Source organism: Fistularia commersonii, chromosome 18, assembly GCF_037954325.1.
Source record: "Fistularia commersonii isolate RoL2024-O1a breed Wild chromosome 18, RoL_Fcom_v1.0, whole genome shotgun sequence".
NCBI lineage: Eukaryota > Metazoa > Chordata > Actinopteri > Syngnathiformes > Fistulariidae > Fistularia > Fistularia commersonii.
This window is the reverse complement of record NC_141301.1, coordinates 8,840,835-8,856,747: the sequence shown is the minus strand read 5'-3', so window position 1 is coordinate 8,856,747 and position 15,913 is coordinate 8,840,835. Positions and strand designations below refer to the sequence as shown.

General features: G+C 40.7%; 1 protein-coding gene across 3 annotated transcripts in view; it reads left to right on the top strand.

The window, feature by feature from the left end:
• The window catches only part of kcnab1a (potassium voltage-gated channel subfamily A regulatory beta subunit 1a), a 151,401-nt gene that overhangs the window by 88,095 nt on the left and 47,393 nt on the right, over nt 1-15,913 (top strand). For all 3 annotated transcript variants that reach the window (XM_086164823.1, XM_086164821.1, XM_086164822.1), the window contains exon 2: nt 2,866-2,909. In XM_086164823.1, coding sequence (XP_086020949.1) covers nt 2,866-2,909 — 44 coding nt within the window. The remainder of the gene's footprint in view (nt 1-2,865; nt 2,910-15,913) is intronic.

The following is a 15,913-nucleotide window of genomic DNA, read 5'->3' as shown; positions in this document are numbered from 1 at the left end:
ACTAACAACATTGAGCATCACACCTTCAATTTCCAATTTCAGACTCATAAGTCTTTCTGACTCTATCATACTCCTCCTTCAAGATAACTCCTACTCCAATTCTCTTCCTGTCAGTACCATAATAGTACAACTTAAAGCCTGCTCCTAAGCTTCTAGCCTTACTACCTTTCCACTTGGTCTCCTGGTCAAAAAGTATATCCACCTTCCTTCTCTTAATCATATTGACCAACTCTCTACCTATTCCTGTCATAATCCCGATATTCAAAGTCTCTACTCTGAGTCCCAGACTCTTGCCTTTCCTCTTCTCTCTCTGCTTCCGAACACACCTTCCTCCTCTCCGTCTTTGACATACAGTAGCCCAGTTTCCATTGTTTCCCTGTAGGTCATCGGTACCAATTGCAGTCATTGTTAAACCAGGCCTTGACCAATCCGATATGATCTGTTTATTAGGTTTGATTTGCAAGTTTGGGTTTTTGCAAAAGTTTTACGCCAGATGCCCTTCCTGATGAAACCCTCAGCATTTATGTGGGCTTGGGACCATATAATTATATATTTAAATTATATATTTAAATATACATTAAGTACATATATTATAGTTATATATGATAATGATTATTATACTATATTATCATTAACTTACTGTTGTACCTTTTTCAAAATCAAGAGTTCTTTCCTAATTTCTGTAGGAAAACAAGTTCCTTGACAGCAGTGAATTTATTTTGCGGCAATACCTCCTCCTCATAACTCATAACTTCCAAACATGTTTTATCATTCCAATCTCTGATTTACTAAGTGATAATAACATACTTGCCATTCCAGCCCGCACGATGCAGTGCTTTGATTATCTGTAGCGGAGAATCACACTAAACATTGCCAGCTGCCAGTCTCCAAGGGCAACGTCAGGATGTTACTTTCAAATGATCCCAGATTTGAACGATGGACCGTTTTTCGACCCATTTAATCAAATTAAGTCTACAATGAAACGGTTGCTTTTGACTAAGTTGAGCCATCTTGGCTTGTGTTTTAGCACAACTAGTAATAAGCTTTCAGTGCAAGCAAAACATCAGTCTTAACAAGTGACAACTTCAACTGTGATTAAAATACTGCTCAGAGATATATTGGGGTACTTTGCGATCAAGAGCACCTTGACCAAAATAGTTGTTGTTTGCTTTAATTTAATCAGAGAAGATCGAACTTTCATAATTCATTTTTCAAGGGACGGGCTTGAATTTTACGCCCGATTAAACATTTTTTAGGGAAGGATGCAAAGGCCGCGTTTCACCAGGGAATAACTTAGGTGTTTTTGACAGGTGATTGAGAGTAAGAACCTGCCGACGGCAGTCAAAAAAATGCCCCTTTTTTGGGCTCAACTAATCTTGTAATGTCAGTGCTTTTGATCAAACTATGTAGTAAAATGTAAGAATTTAACTCCTGCCTGCCGATGGCTCTTTCTGACACTTTCTCAAGGGCAATGAAGATAAAATAGAAAGTGGGGAAAAAATATGACAAGCATTTGAATTCATTAAATTGATTTCTAAATCACTTTCTCCATGTAAAGCATGCAGACAAGAAAGAAAGTGCTGACAAATCCACCCACGCAGAGACACAAACACAAACACACACACCGCTATACACACACCCCTTGCCAGCCGATTACCTCAAAGTGTGTGTGTGTGTGTGTGTGCGTCTGTTTGCTATTCTGTTTGTGAACACGCATACATGCATGCGAGTGTGTATGCTTGCATTCCTGTCAGCGATAGCCTGCTCTGAGACAAAGCTGACCCGACTGCCTGTCCGATTGATTGATTGACAGGGGAGCAGTTCATGGGAGGGTGAGGGTGTGTGTGTGTTTTTACACTCTTACAGACTCACACAACCTATTTTGCTTTTATCACATTGTCACTTTTATTGTTTGGATTTTTATTTTTCTTTTAAATTAAATTCTGTGCATCTGCATTTGTATGTACAGTGTCCTCAAGTGTCAAGTAATACCCCTTTGATAAAATGTATTATTGTTAATATTATTATGACTTGTCAAATGGAATATGCGTGCAATTAAATAATTCACACATATCAATGGATTGGCAGTGTATAAATCTAACCTTTATACTATGTATATTACAATGTACGTTTGTTCTACCCTGATAACAAACAATTCTGAGAGTTTTCAGGTTTCCTCCAACAGTCCAAGAAAAAGTAGTCAGTTCATATGAGACCCTTACATCACCCATTATACATACAAAAATATTTTTAATAATAACCATAGTAATACAATTACCAATAAAAAAAATTCAAGCTAACTAGTAAAATATTTTCATGGTAATTACAAAGGATGAAGGATTTGTTTAAAGATATTGAAGGAATAATGGTTATTAATGTATTATTTGACAGAAATAGAAAGTGCCTAATTAAGACATCCTTAGCACATCCTTGATTCAGCTAATGGGTGAGACTAAGAAATGACAGATCAATAATCACCTACATAAATAATCTAAAGAGTGTGCCCATGGAAACTGTTCCTTTGTACTTTGTTGCTTCCTGAAATAAAAATTTATTTTGATGCTTAGCTGTCAGTGTCGCAGTGACAAGCTTGAGCAGCAAGACAGCGGCGTTTGATTGTATGTTGAATAAATGAGGCAGAAAGAAAAACCCTGTGATCATCTGAGGCCACATGGAGCCTGCTAGTCGCCGTGATGTAAATACAAGCGTCCAGCCGTTGCAGATTCAAATGTCAATCCAAATCCATTCGCACACGGTGTGTCATTGAATGTGGCACCTGTGCATGAAATACACTGTTCTCTCGGATGGTTGGTATTTATGGATGTCAATGCGCAAAAGAACTAAATTGTTTTTCCATCCCCGCAGGAACCTGGGAAAGTCTGGACTCAGAGTATCGTGCCTCGGCTTGGGTGAGTAGAACATGGTGTGCTTCGTCAGAAACGTGCGTTCGAGTTAAAGAAAATGATTTGCATTACTAAATAACCATGGGAGAGAAATTTGAATGAGAGATGAGGTATTACAGTCTAATTACAAAACTAGTATATTTAGCTTTGGCAGAGAAAACTTAAAAATAAACATGTATCAGAAAACAAACTGAGCTGGAAAATTAATTCTTTAGCAAAGCCTGGATTCATATCAAACAAATCTACTGCAGAAAAGAGTTCCCTTAGCGCTTATGGCCCTTCACCCAAAGAGATAACAATGCACACACACACACACACACACACACACACAGAATGGTCTCATTTCGGCTTCAGTAGCGCATATTGACATTCAGTTTTATTTTACTCGAATAGAGTTTCCCTGTGTTTTGGGATTCGATTAATCAATGAATTACTAAGGGAATACTTTATTTGTCATCATCCCCTGCTTTAAAATAAAATTTCCAATGATTCAACGATTCATTATAGATAGAAATCAATGTTGACATTCAATTTTCCTGTGCCATTCTCCCGAATGCGAAAGAGTCCACGTAGAAGTTTATTTATTTCTATCAGGTTGGGACGGCAAACAACAGTAAAAAAATGTTTCCCTTACAATCTCCCTGAAATCATTCATTCATTCACTCATGGATTCATTCATTCATTCACTCATTCATTCATTCTCTATTCCACGTATCCTGTAGAATTGATGGTGGCAAATGTACTCAAGTTTTTTGTTGTGTTCAGATCTGGTTCTGAATCACAGCTCATCTGTGGAATTAGCAAATTTTACAGTCTTTTCATTTATTCATTCATCCATTTATTCATTCATTCTCTATACTGCTTATCATACAGAACAGGTAATGGCAAATATACTCTGGTTCTGGAATGACAGCTTGTCTTTGGAATCCCCAAATATTACAATCTTTTCATTCATTCATTCATTCATTCATTCATTCTGCTTATCCTGCTGAATGGATAGTAAATGTATTCAGAGTCTTTGCAGTGATTTAGATCTGGTTCGAAACTCACAGCTCATCTCTGGAAACAGCAATTATGACAAAATTTTCATTTATTCATTCATTCATTCATTCATTCATTCATTCATTCATCATAACGCTTATCCTTGGTCTTAACCCAGGTGTCACTGGGTGAGAGGTGGGTTTCCCTCTGGCCTCGTCTCCAGTTGATCAAAGGGCCACAAATAGGCATACAACCATTCACTCTGTCTTTCACATTTAGAAATTTAGCGGCTCCAATGAAACGTACTGCAGATTTTTTAACTGTGGTGGGAAACCAGAGAACCTGAAGGAAATCTGTAAAAATATCTCTACAGAATGTGTGAAATATCACATTTCCGTGTTTGCACATCGCTAGGATTGACAATATCCGTTTTAATGCAACATCATGAGCTCTTTATGTCATAAAAATCCAACCTTGTGCTCTGCAGTTTCACATCCCCAAGGAAATTTCCCGAGATGACATGAAACCTTCCTTTCAAGGATCTGCTTTGTACATTCAACTGTTTCTCTTCTAATCTCTCACCACTTTGATCTGCCTCTGATATGCCTGCATTGGCCGTCACTTCTGGACGAAGACAAATTGTTCTTTTCAAATGTGGTCTTTCTGCGCCACTGACAAAACAATACTACAATAGTTGGTACCTGGAATTGCAGAGATATGATGCCAAAGGTTTTTTTTGGTACCATGTCAAACTTGCGTATTTTCGAAGTCTAATGGTTGTTCCTCGGGGCCAGTCCTCAGGTGGTTTCGATTAAGACTGGAGAGGTCTGACTCAAAGTGACTTACTGCAATGTACAGAAAAGGTCAGTCTAATGTCAGCTGTCTGCTGCACGCTGTGCCCTGGGCAGGGACGGCGCTGGCATGGTGTAGAGAGAATGACCACAACTATTGCAGAGCGGGGAAGACAAACGATGTTCCGCTCTTTTTGTCGAGGACGTAGTATTTCCAGCTGTATCATTTTTCTGCGCACGATTTAACTAACATCCATCACTTCAAGTGCCGACTCTTTTTGCTTGATGGACAGAAATTGGATTGCAAAGCTAATATAACACTTATTAAATCATGCTTAATCCGGTCATTTATTTCCCTTTAATCGAGGCTTGCGGATAAAGACAGCCAGAGGGAGGTTGAAGTGTTGCAGCAGTCGTCGCAGCAAACAAGTTAATCAAAAACATTTGCATAATTGGTTGCAAAACCCTAATTCTAAAACCTCATTTCGGTGATCACTATACTTAACATAAAGCAGCACGCAATTTCAACCCAGCATTGTGACATTGCGTTGACTCGGAGTTTAGTCCGATTCCGACACGGCACTCGGCTGCCCGGATGCCCGAATGACAGATTGTCTTGTTTCATGTCTCTATTTGTGACCCCGTAATTGACGAGGTGACCCATCCAGGATGTGCTCCTGCCTTGCTTTCAGTAACAGATTGGATTGGATCCTGCCCCACTGCCAACCTGAAGACAGTATACGCAGTATAGATAAAGGATGAACATTAGCATACATTTTCTTTCTTTGTATATTCCCATGTGCTTCAAAAGACATATTTCTGCATGCCTTTGTTTGGCAACAATTTCATTATTTTCAGACCTGTTACATTCTGCCAGATGTCCCTCATTTGTATAGCTGTCCAAATGACACTTTAAGCAAATGAATGAGGCTGCATTGCGACATTTTCTCGCTCCACATACAGCCAAATGCTGCCGAAATCATTGCAGGGCTGGGCTGCAAGGTCTGTATGTCTACAGTATTTGCATCTATATGCGGCAAAAAGGGTGGATCCGATGCAGAACTGCAATTTCAATTTTTTATTTTTTTTATTTTATTTTGTATTTGACGGGCCAAACGGAGGTGCCTTGGACAGTTCCTCTGTGTGGAGTTTGCATTTTCTCAGCCATTAATTGGAAACATTAAATTGCTCTGACAAGTGAATGAGAGAGAGTGAATGATTGAATGTCTTATTTGACTTGTGAATGTTACACCTGGCTCCCAGGAGGACAGACACACGTTGACTTGCAGGTTTGTTTATTCAAGCATTCAAAACGAGACTGGACGCTTACTGAAACCATGGGTCGGCCTTAAATACTCTCAGGCTGATAAGCTAATTCCCCTCAGGAGTGGCGTGGCCTCCAGGTGCGGAGGATCACCGCAGTGATCACTGTGCCGCTGGTCCAGGGACCCGTGGAATCGTGACAGTGAACAAGAGGTCCATATATATCTGGTTCATATAGAAACTGGAGACTACATACTGTACATTGTATGCAACAGTGCAGTGTGGCATTGGTATATTTTATAATAAAGTGGGGGTGAACAGTCCTGATAAACATATTTCATAATATTAAATATTTTATACAATACATTATCTAAGTTCCATTTTTACTTAATCTGAAATATACAGTGAAATCTCTGAACTTATTATTCAGTTTTGCTTATTTTTAATGGCCAATACTGTCGCGGGATCACACAGCAATTTAACAGAATTGATATATCTAATAGATTTTAGTTTTTTAGATAAATAAAAAAACAGTTTTTCTCCAACTTCATTTATCTCCACACAATACTAAGGGATCTATCTATCTATCTATCTATCTATCTATCTATCTATCTATCTATCTATCTATCTATCTATCTATCTATCTATCTATCTATCTATCTATCTATCTATCTATCTATCTATCTATCTATCTATCTATCTATCTATCTAAAACCATTGCTCTATAGCTTTTGGAGACTTGAATATATGTGCAGTGGTTAGCGCTTCAGCCTCACAGCATGAAGGACTTTGGTTCGATACCGACAACGGGAACTTTCTGAGTTTGCATGTTCTCCCCATATCTGTGTTGGTTTCCTCCCACAGTCCAAAAACATGCAGTAGATTAATTTGAAAAAAATTGAAAAATTGACCAGAATGAGTGAGCGAATGACTGGTTGTCTGTATCTGTGGCCCTGTGATTGACAGGCAACCTGTCCGGTGTGTATCCCGGAACTTGCCCGATGACAGCTGGGATAGGGTCCAGCATACCCCACAACCCTGAGTGCAGGAGCGGCATAAGAGGGATGGATATAGTTTACCAATATTTATTTATGTAGTAACAAAGGGAAAAAAAAAAAAAAAAAATGTTCTTAAGCTGAATTTAGATAAAGTTTTGTACACACACACACACACACACACACACACACACACACACACACACACACACACACACTAACACTCTATAAATACCTATCGACTACAAGTGCTACTATTTGTAATACTAATAATTATAATGAGTGGGACACTGAGAGGACTGAAGACAACAGACAGGAGTACAGGGAGATTCAACGTAAGGTAAAGATAGAGGTAGCAAAGGCAAAACAAAGGGCGTACGATGACCTGTATGCTGAGTTGGACAATAAGGAGGGAGAGAATGATCTATACAGGTCGGCGAAACAGAGAAATAAAAATCGAAAGGATGCACAACAGGTCCCGATGATTAAGAATAGAGATGAAAATGTATTGACAGATGCTAGAAGAGTGATGGGAGGATGGAAAGAATACTTTGAAGAGCTAATGGATGTGGAAAATTAAAGAGAGGCAAGGGTAGAAGAGGTGACTATTGTAAACTACAAAATAGCAGAGATTAGTAAAAGTGAAGTGAGGAAGGTAGTAAAGAGTGGAAAAGTAGTTGGTCCTGATGATATACCTGCGGAGGTGTGGAAGTGTCTAGGAGAGGCAGCTGTAGAGTTTCTGATTATTCAACAGGATCTTAAAGAGCGAGAAGATGCCTAAAGAATAGAGGCGAAGTGTGATGGTGCCAATTTTTAAGAATAAAGGGGATGTGCAGAATTGCGGCAACTATAGAGGGATAAAGTTAATGAGCCATACAATGAGGAAAGAGTAGTGGAAACTAGACTGAGAGCAGAGGTCAGCATTTGTGAACAGCAGTATGGCTTCGTGCCAAGAAGAGTGCTACAGATGCAGTATTTGCTTTGAGAATGCTAATAGAGAAGTACAGAAAAGGCCAGAGGGAGCTGCATTGTATTTTGTAGACCTAGAAAAAGCATATGATAGGGTGCTAAGAGAGGAGCTCTGGTACAGAAGTATGTAAGACTGGTGCAGGACATGTATACTAGCTGTGAGACAGTGGTGCAGTGTGCTGTAGGGGTAACAGAGAAGTTAGAGGTGGAGATGGGACTCCATCAGGGATCAGCACTGAGCTTCTTCTTGTTTGCAGTGGTAATGGACAGGCTGACAGATGAGGATAGACAGGAATCTCCTTGGACCATGATGTTTTCTGATGACATTGTGGTCTGTAGAGAGAGCAGAGAAGCGGTTGAGTAAAATCTAGAGAGGTGAAGCTATGTACTGGAAACGAGAGGAATGAAAGTTAGTCGCAACAAGACAGATTATATGTGTGTGTATCAGAATAACACGGTTGGAACGGTGGAGATCAAGAAGTTGAAGGATTTCAGGTACTTGGGGCAACAGCCCAGAGCAACGGAGAGTGTGAAAAATAGGTGGAAAGACGGGTTCAAGCAGGTTGGAATGGGTGGAGAAAAGTGTCAGGGGTACGATACGATAGAAAACTATCAGCCAGAATGACAGAAAAGGTGTACAAGACAGTGGTGAGACCTGTATGGCCTAGAAACAGTTACAATGACGAAAAGACATGAGGCAGAGCTAGAGGTCGCAGAAATTAAGATGCTAAGATTCTCTTTGGGAGTGACCAGGATGGATAAGATTAGGAATGAGTTTATCAGAGTAACAGCACATGTTAGACGTTTTGGAGAGATGGTCAGAGAAGCCAGACTGAGATGGTTCAGTCATGTACAGAGGAGGGATAGTGAATATATTGGGGATAGTGAATATATTGTTAGACGGCAGCTAGAATTTGACCTGCCAGGCAGGAGGTCTCAAGGAAAACCAAAGAGAAGATTTATGAACGTAGTAAGAGACGATATGAAGGTACCTAGTGTGAGAGAGGAGGATACAGATCATAGGGTTGGATGGAGAAAGTTGAAAAGCTGGAAGGAGAAGAAGAAGATAATATAGATCCATAAAGCCCTTTCTAACAAAGTGTGGTATAAAAGGAAGAAATAAGTATAGGGCACAATGAAATAAAAGAGCATTTACTTGTTTCTTTATTTGTTCATTTATTGTCACTTTCACTCGTCCAGGATAATAATAATAATCATTATTATTATCATTTATGATTATTACTTACTATAATTGTATTTTGTTTCTCTGTAACTTTTTATGATTATAATAACAACTTAATTATTACTTATTTTTATTTCATTTTGTTTTTTATTACTTTTTATTATAATAATAATCATCATCATCATCATCATTACCATTATTATCAATGTATTAGTAGTCATAGTAGTCATAGTAGTATTCATTAGTATAGATAATAATAACAATAATAATTATAATACCATGGCACACTATGGTTGGGACTTCTGCCTCACCTCAAGAAGTGTTACGTCTCTGACACCAATATAAGTGCAAGTGACAATAACTGAATAAATACAAAATTAATAAACGCTTTTTTATTTCATTTTGCCCTTTCGTTATTTCTTCTGTTTATACAGCATATTGGTGGAAAGTACTTAATGCATCTATATTCTTCCCAGTCTTATTTTTATAATTATTATTAGTAGTATAATTTCCAGTGGTTTTATGATTTCATCATTGTCATTGTGATTATAATGATGATGATGATTATTACTTTTACTATCATAGTTATAATAGTTATGTATTCATTATAATTATACTGATAATGTTATAATGATATATTCATCATGGTAAAGATGAAGAGGCGGAAGTTGATAAAATATGCAAAATGTGCAAGTACGTAATGTTACTGAAGAATAGGCAAACTAAATGAAAGAATGAGAAAAAAAAAGAATTAGCAAACAAAATTAAAAAAAGGAACCAGCAAATAATCATACTTCCCATGACTGCTGAGTGAGCTAAATTAATATTCAGCCCACATTATCCCGGAGATGGAGTGCAGGATGGTCAAATGGGTGACGAGTGGGCAGAAAGAAGCGGGTAATTCAGCTTTCATTAATCTCCATTTCTTACCCTGTTGTTCTCTCCTTCTCACTCTAAATGTCTTCCTCCTTTTGCCCTCTCACTGTTTCCTTCACACTCCTATGCACGGGGGTACGTGGGGGTGGAAGGAAGGAAAAACAAGTTTTGGCAGTGAAGGAGAAAATTTCCCCCTTTTTTTATTCACCTTTTTCACTTTCACTGAAACTCATAGGATTCAAATGCAGGTGTGAACTTTAAATCCCCCCAATTTGTTATAATTCTTCTGTTGTGTGTTGGCACAACATCAGACAACAAGCTAAGCTAAGCTAAGCTAAGATAAGATAAGATAAGGTGAGCTGCCATCCTTACTGTGATGGCGGGATTTGTGCATCCCAGTGATCTTGGGAGCTATGTTGTTTGGTACGTTATGTCCCTGGAAGGGTCACCTCAAGGCAAACAGGTCCCAGGTGAGGGACCAGACAAAGCTGGCTCTTGGAACGCGGAACGTCACCTCTCTGGCAAGTAAGGAGCCCGAGCTGGTGGGCATAATATAGTCAGACTCACCTCAATACACAGCCTGGGATCTGGAAACAGGCCCCTTGATAGGGGCTGGACTGTTTTTTAGTCTGGAGTTGCCCCCGGTGAGAGGTGGCGGGCAGGTGTGGGCATATTGAGCATATCTCATCTAGTGGACAAGAGGGTAGCTCCCTCCGCCTTCAGATGGGGGGACAGGTTCTGACTGTTGTTGGTAGCTATGCAACCAATAACAGTTTAGTTTACCCACCCTTCATGGGGTCTCTAGAGGGGCTGCTAGAGAGCACTCCTACCGAGCCCCCCGTCAGATCTGAACCTGAGTTTTTGTTCTTGGACTTCTGTGCTCGTCATGGATTGCCCATAACAAACACCATATTCAGATATAAAGGTGTCCATATGTGCACTTGGCACCAACACACCTTATGCTACAGTTTTTCGATTGACCTTGTGGTCGTATCGTTGGACCTGTGGTCGCATGGCCTGGACACTTGGGCGAAGAGGTAGGGAGCTGTCAACTGATCACCACCTGGTGGTGAACTTGCTCCAATGGTGGGGGAGGATGCCAGTCAGACCCGGCAGACCCAAACATAGCTTGAGGGTCTGCTGGGTCCCCTGTCAGAAGGAGTTTCAACTCTCTCCTCCAGAAGAACTTCAACCACAACCTGAGAGAGGCAGGGGACATTGAGTCCGAATGGGCCATGTTACGTGCTTCCATGGTTGAGGTGGCAGACTAGTGCCATGGACATAAGGTGGCCTGTGCCTGTCGGGGTGGCAAACCCTCAAACCCGCTGGAGGGGTGAGGGATGTCGTCAAACTGAAGAAGGAGTCCAATCCTATCAGCAGGACAGGCGGCATGCGGCCTCAGAGGTTACTGAGGCAAAAACTGGTGTGGGAGGAGACCATGGACCATGGACCAATCTCTGGTGGGTGTTGAGGAGAGTGTGGTCCACCATCCAGCTGCTCAGGAGGGGGACGCAGTGCTCAGTCAACACCGTGCACAGTGGGAGCGGGGCTCTGCTGACCTCAACTCGAGATGTCGATCGGTGGCAGGAATACTTCCGAGACCTCCTTAACCCAGTTGAAACGCCTTCCAATGAGAAAGCAGAGCTGGGGTACTCTGGAGCAGATACACATATTTCCGGGCTGAAGTTGCTGAAGCAGTCAAAAAGCTCTTTAATAACTGGGCCCGGGGTTGGACGAGACCCGCCCTAGGTTCCTCAAGGCTCTGGATGCTGTAGGGCTGTCCTGGCTAACGCATTGTGTGTGTGCCTATCAGGGACAGTGCTGCTGGACTGGCAGACCAGGGTGGTGATCCCTTTTTAAAAAGGGGGGATCCAAAGGTGTGCTCCAATTACAGGGGGCACACAGTCCCTAGCCCTTCTAGTAAGGTCTATTCAGCAATGCTGGAGAAGAGGGTCCACCAGGTCGTTTAACCTTGGATCCAGGAGGAGCACCGGGGTTTTTGTCCTGGCTGTGGAACAGTGGAGCAGCTCTATACCCTCTGCAGGGTCCTCTAGGAAGCATGGGAGTTTGCTCAACCAGTCTACATGTGCTGATTTTTTCAGATGATGTTGTTCTGTTGGCTTCATCAGGACATGATCTGCAGGTCTCACCGGAACAGTACGCAGCCAAGTCTGATGCGGCCGAGATGAGGATCAGCACCTCCAAATCCGAGACCATGGTGCTAACCTGGAAACGAGTGGAATGCCCACACCGGGCTGGGGAAGCGGTCCTGTCCCAAGTGGAGGAGTTCTCGGGTCTTGTTCACGAATGAGGGAAGGATGGAGCGGGAGATTGACAGGCAGATCAGTGCGGCGTCTGCAGCAATGCGGACTCTGTACCGGTCTGTTGTGGTGTAGAAGGAGCGAGGCCAAAATGCGAAGCTTTCAATTTACTGGTTGATCTATGTTCCCACTGTCACCCACAGTCACAAGCATGTTGGTAGTGATCAAAAGAACGAGATCGCAGATACAAGCGGCCGAAATGAGTTTCCTCCAAAGGGTAGCCTGGTTTTCCCTTAGAGATAGGGTGGGAAGTTTGATCATTCGGGAGGCGCTCGAAGTTGAGCCACTGCTCCTCCGCATAGAGAGGGGTCGGATGATTTGGCTCAGGCATCTGGTCAGGATGCCTCCTGGATGCCTACCGGGGGAGGTATTCCGGGCAAGTCCATCTGGGGGGAGACTCAAGGAAATGCTGGGGAGACTATGTCTCCATGCTGGATGGGGAACGCCTTTGGGTCCCCCTAGAGGAACTGGACCACATGGTTGGTGAGAGGGAGGTCTGGACCTCATTGCTCCGGTTGCTGCCCCCACAGTCCAACTCCGGATGTATGCGGGAGAAAATGGAAGATGGAAGATAAGATAAGATAAGATAAGATAAGATAAGATAAGATAAGATAAGATAAGATAAACTATTAATCCCATATCAGTGAAATTAAATTGTTACAGGAGCATTACAATTATACATATAATAATACATAAGCAACAACATGAACAGCAGAAAAACTCCATACATGAAATGTAAACTATGATAAAATATGAGAGACAAACATAATACTTTGTAACTTCACAATTATGCAAAGTATTTTCAACATTTTAGCTGATCATAATATATCTACCAACAAAATATAATTTGAAGTAGAAGGAGCTTTAGTTTCATATTCATCATGATATATGTGTAGGTTAAATGGAATCCAAACAGTCTGAGCTGAATATTTTACAACCAATATTTGCTGAAAATAGCGAGTGATGGCGAATGGGTTTTTGAGAGATGCCATCCATCTGAATGGCTGATTAGTTGACAGCACGCATGCATGTATGCACACACACACACACACGCACACACACACACACACACACACACACACACACACACACACACACACAAATCAATGCATAAGCATATGGGCATAAATACCCCAACCATCAGCACTTGTAAAGCCTGTGACACATTCTAACTATGCAGTTTAGTGATCGCAAGCAGCCCTGTTACAGCAATATTAATTGATTTATGAATTTTTTTTAAAAGAAAATCCTGCTGGTGCAGCAAAGCTGCATTGGGATAGGGTTTGCGTTTTTTACTGAGGTGCATTTTCGCGAAAGGAAAACCAAAGTGGCAAAAAGTCCACAACTCTCACGAAGCCTTTTGAGTTCCCTATTACTTATATTTTACTATATATATATTTATATTTATTTATACTATATTTTACTGTATTTACTATATTTTGATAAAGAAATTATTGAAATCTAATGTGATATTTTCAAGGTCAACAATGCTTTCTCATGCATTATTGCACCCTGTTGCTCATCCATGCTAAAAGCGGGATGTTGACATTTCCTGTACTTTTATTTTGCCATATACTGCTAATATAGATGACCTATCAAGCCAATTTATAGTTTTATAAACATAAAAAGATCAAGCGCAGGGACAGCAGCTGAGTACTAGCCAGCCAGCAAATATCATTTGCCAAAAATGATCATTAAATGAATCTTGCCCGAAACACAGAGTTAATTATTAAAATGTTTAACAAACAGCGGAGTTTATGAGTTTAGCTTTTTACCCCGCCATGCAAAATTGTGAACTGAATTGATTTTAACTTGAACCAACCAGCTGTCAATCACCAATTATATTCAAAATCAACAGAGGGGAAAACTAACAGAACTGTTTTATATATTTAGAGTCCTTTTGTTTCTAAGATTGTTTGGTGTTGGTTTGTGTCAGGCCCCTTGTCAGAGGGAGCTGACGAAGTAGACGAGACAAAAACGGACATGAGATATATAAGAGTAGACAGAGATGATTCAGGTTTTGTACAAAAAGAAATCAATAGCTATTGAAGAGGCAGTATGAGAGACTGGAGGCCGTGTAGGAGACCTGAAAATAGGTTCAACTGGCTGCGTGTGTGTGTTTGCAGTGCACTACATAACACCTATTTAAGGATATTCTGAGAGAAAAACTGCGCTTGACATATATGAGATATAAAATATGTATGTGAGATATACAATTTAAAAATCCCTGAAACAGCACTTCTTTCTTAGCCAAGAGGATTACATGCTTTTTAAAATGCATTTATTTATTCATTAATTGACTTATTTATTATTGACATTTACTTAAGAAAGAAATTTTGTTAAAATTATCTTTGTTCTATCTATGTTCTTTCATAAATTCATTCATTTCCGATAGTGCTTATCCATTATTCAGTGTCGTTGGGAGGCTGGAGCCTGGACATATAACCATTCATACATGTGAGCAATTTGGGGTATAAACATGTCTTTATTAATACAGATTTAGTTGCAGGTCGTAACAGATGGGAAAAACGTACTAGTTATGTGCCTTGTCAGATTTATACTCTGTTCTGCTGGAAATGATTCCAGGACAAACTATTACTCAGCCTTTTGGGAGAGGCACAGAGAAAGCCTGGAAAAGAGACATTTCAGCCAAACAATCTATCAGAAGGTATGCAATCTCTCTCCCGGGATGGGCATTGATAAGATTTGGACCAGCTCAGTTCCCATTTTATCTCTGTGTCAAAAAAGTTAATGGGAAAGAGCACAAAAGTGCTAGCACTCCGTTGTAGCTGGGTTGGTAGAGCAGGCATCCCTCTGCTTGTAGTGTTGGCAGTTTAATTCCAGGTTACTCTTGTCGGCATGCCAAAGTGTCCTTCCATGTAAAGCTGCTTACAACCAACTTCTCAGAGTCACAGACGTAAAACTGAAAGTCAGAAGGATGTCTTTGAGTTTTACTGGAGTCTTACTGGAGTTGCACTCCCGTCATCTCGGTTGATAAGTGTAAGGTGGTAATATTAGCAGTCTTAGATTAGATTTTTCCTAGAACAGTCCAGAGCAACGAAGAGCGTAGAAAAGAGGTGAAGAGATGGGTTTGAGCAGGTCGGGATGGGTGAATAAAAGTGTTAGGGGTATTATGCGATGGAAGACTATCAGCCAGAATGAAAGAAAAGGTGTACATGTATGGCCTAGAAACAGTTCCAATGACAAAAAGACAGAAGGAAGAGCTAGACGTAGCAGAGATGAAGATGCTAAGGTTCTGTTTGGGAGTGACCAGGATGGATAGGATCAGGAGATAAATCTATCAGAGGGACAGCACATGTTAGATGTTTTGGAGAGAAGGTCAGAGATGCCCTACTGAGATGGTTCACTTATGTACAAAGGAGGGATAATGAATATATTAGGATCTACCAGGCAAGAGGTCTTGAGGAAGACCAAAGACAAGATTTATGGACATAGTGAGAGAGGATATGAAGGTAGTTGGTGAAGAGGGGAGGATATAGAGAATAGAGTTAGATGGAGAGGGTTGATTCGCTGTGGCAACCGCTGAAGGGAAAAGCCAAAAGGAGAAGAAAAAGAAGATGAGATTTTTCCTAGACTTGGGTTTCCGACAATATCAAACATGTTTTCCATC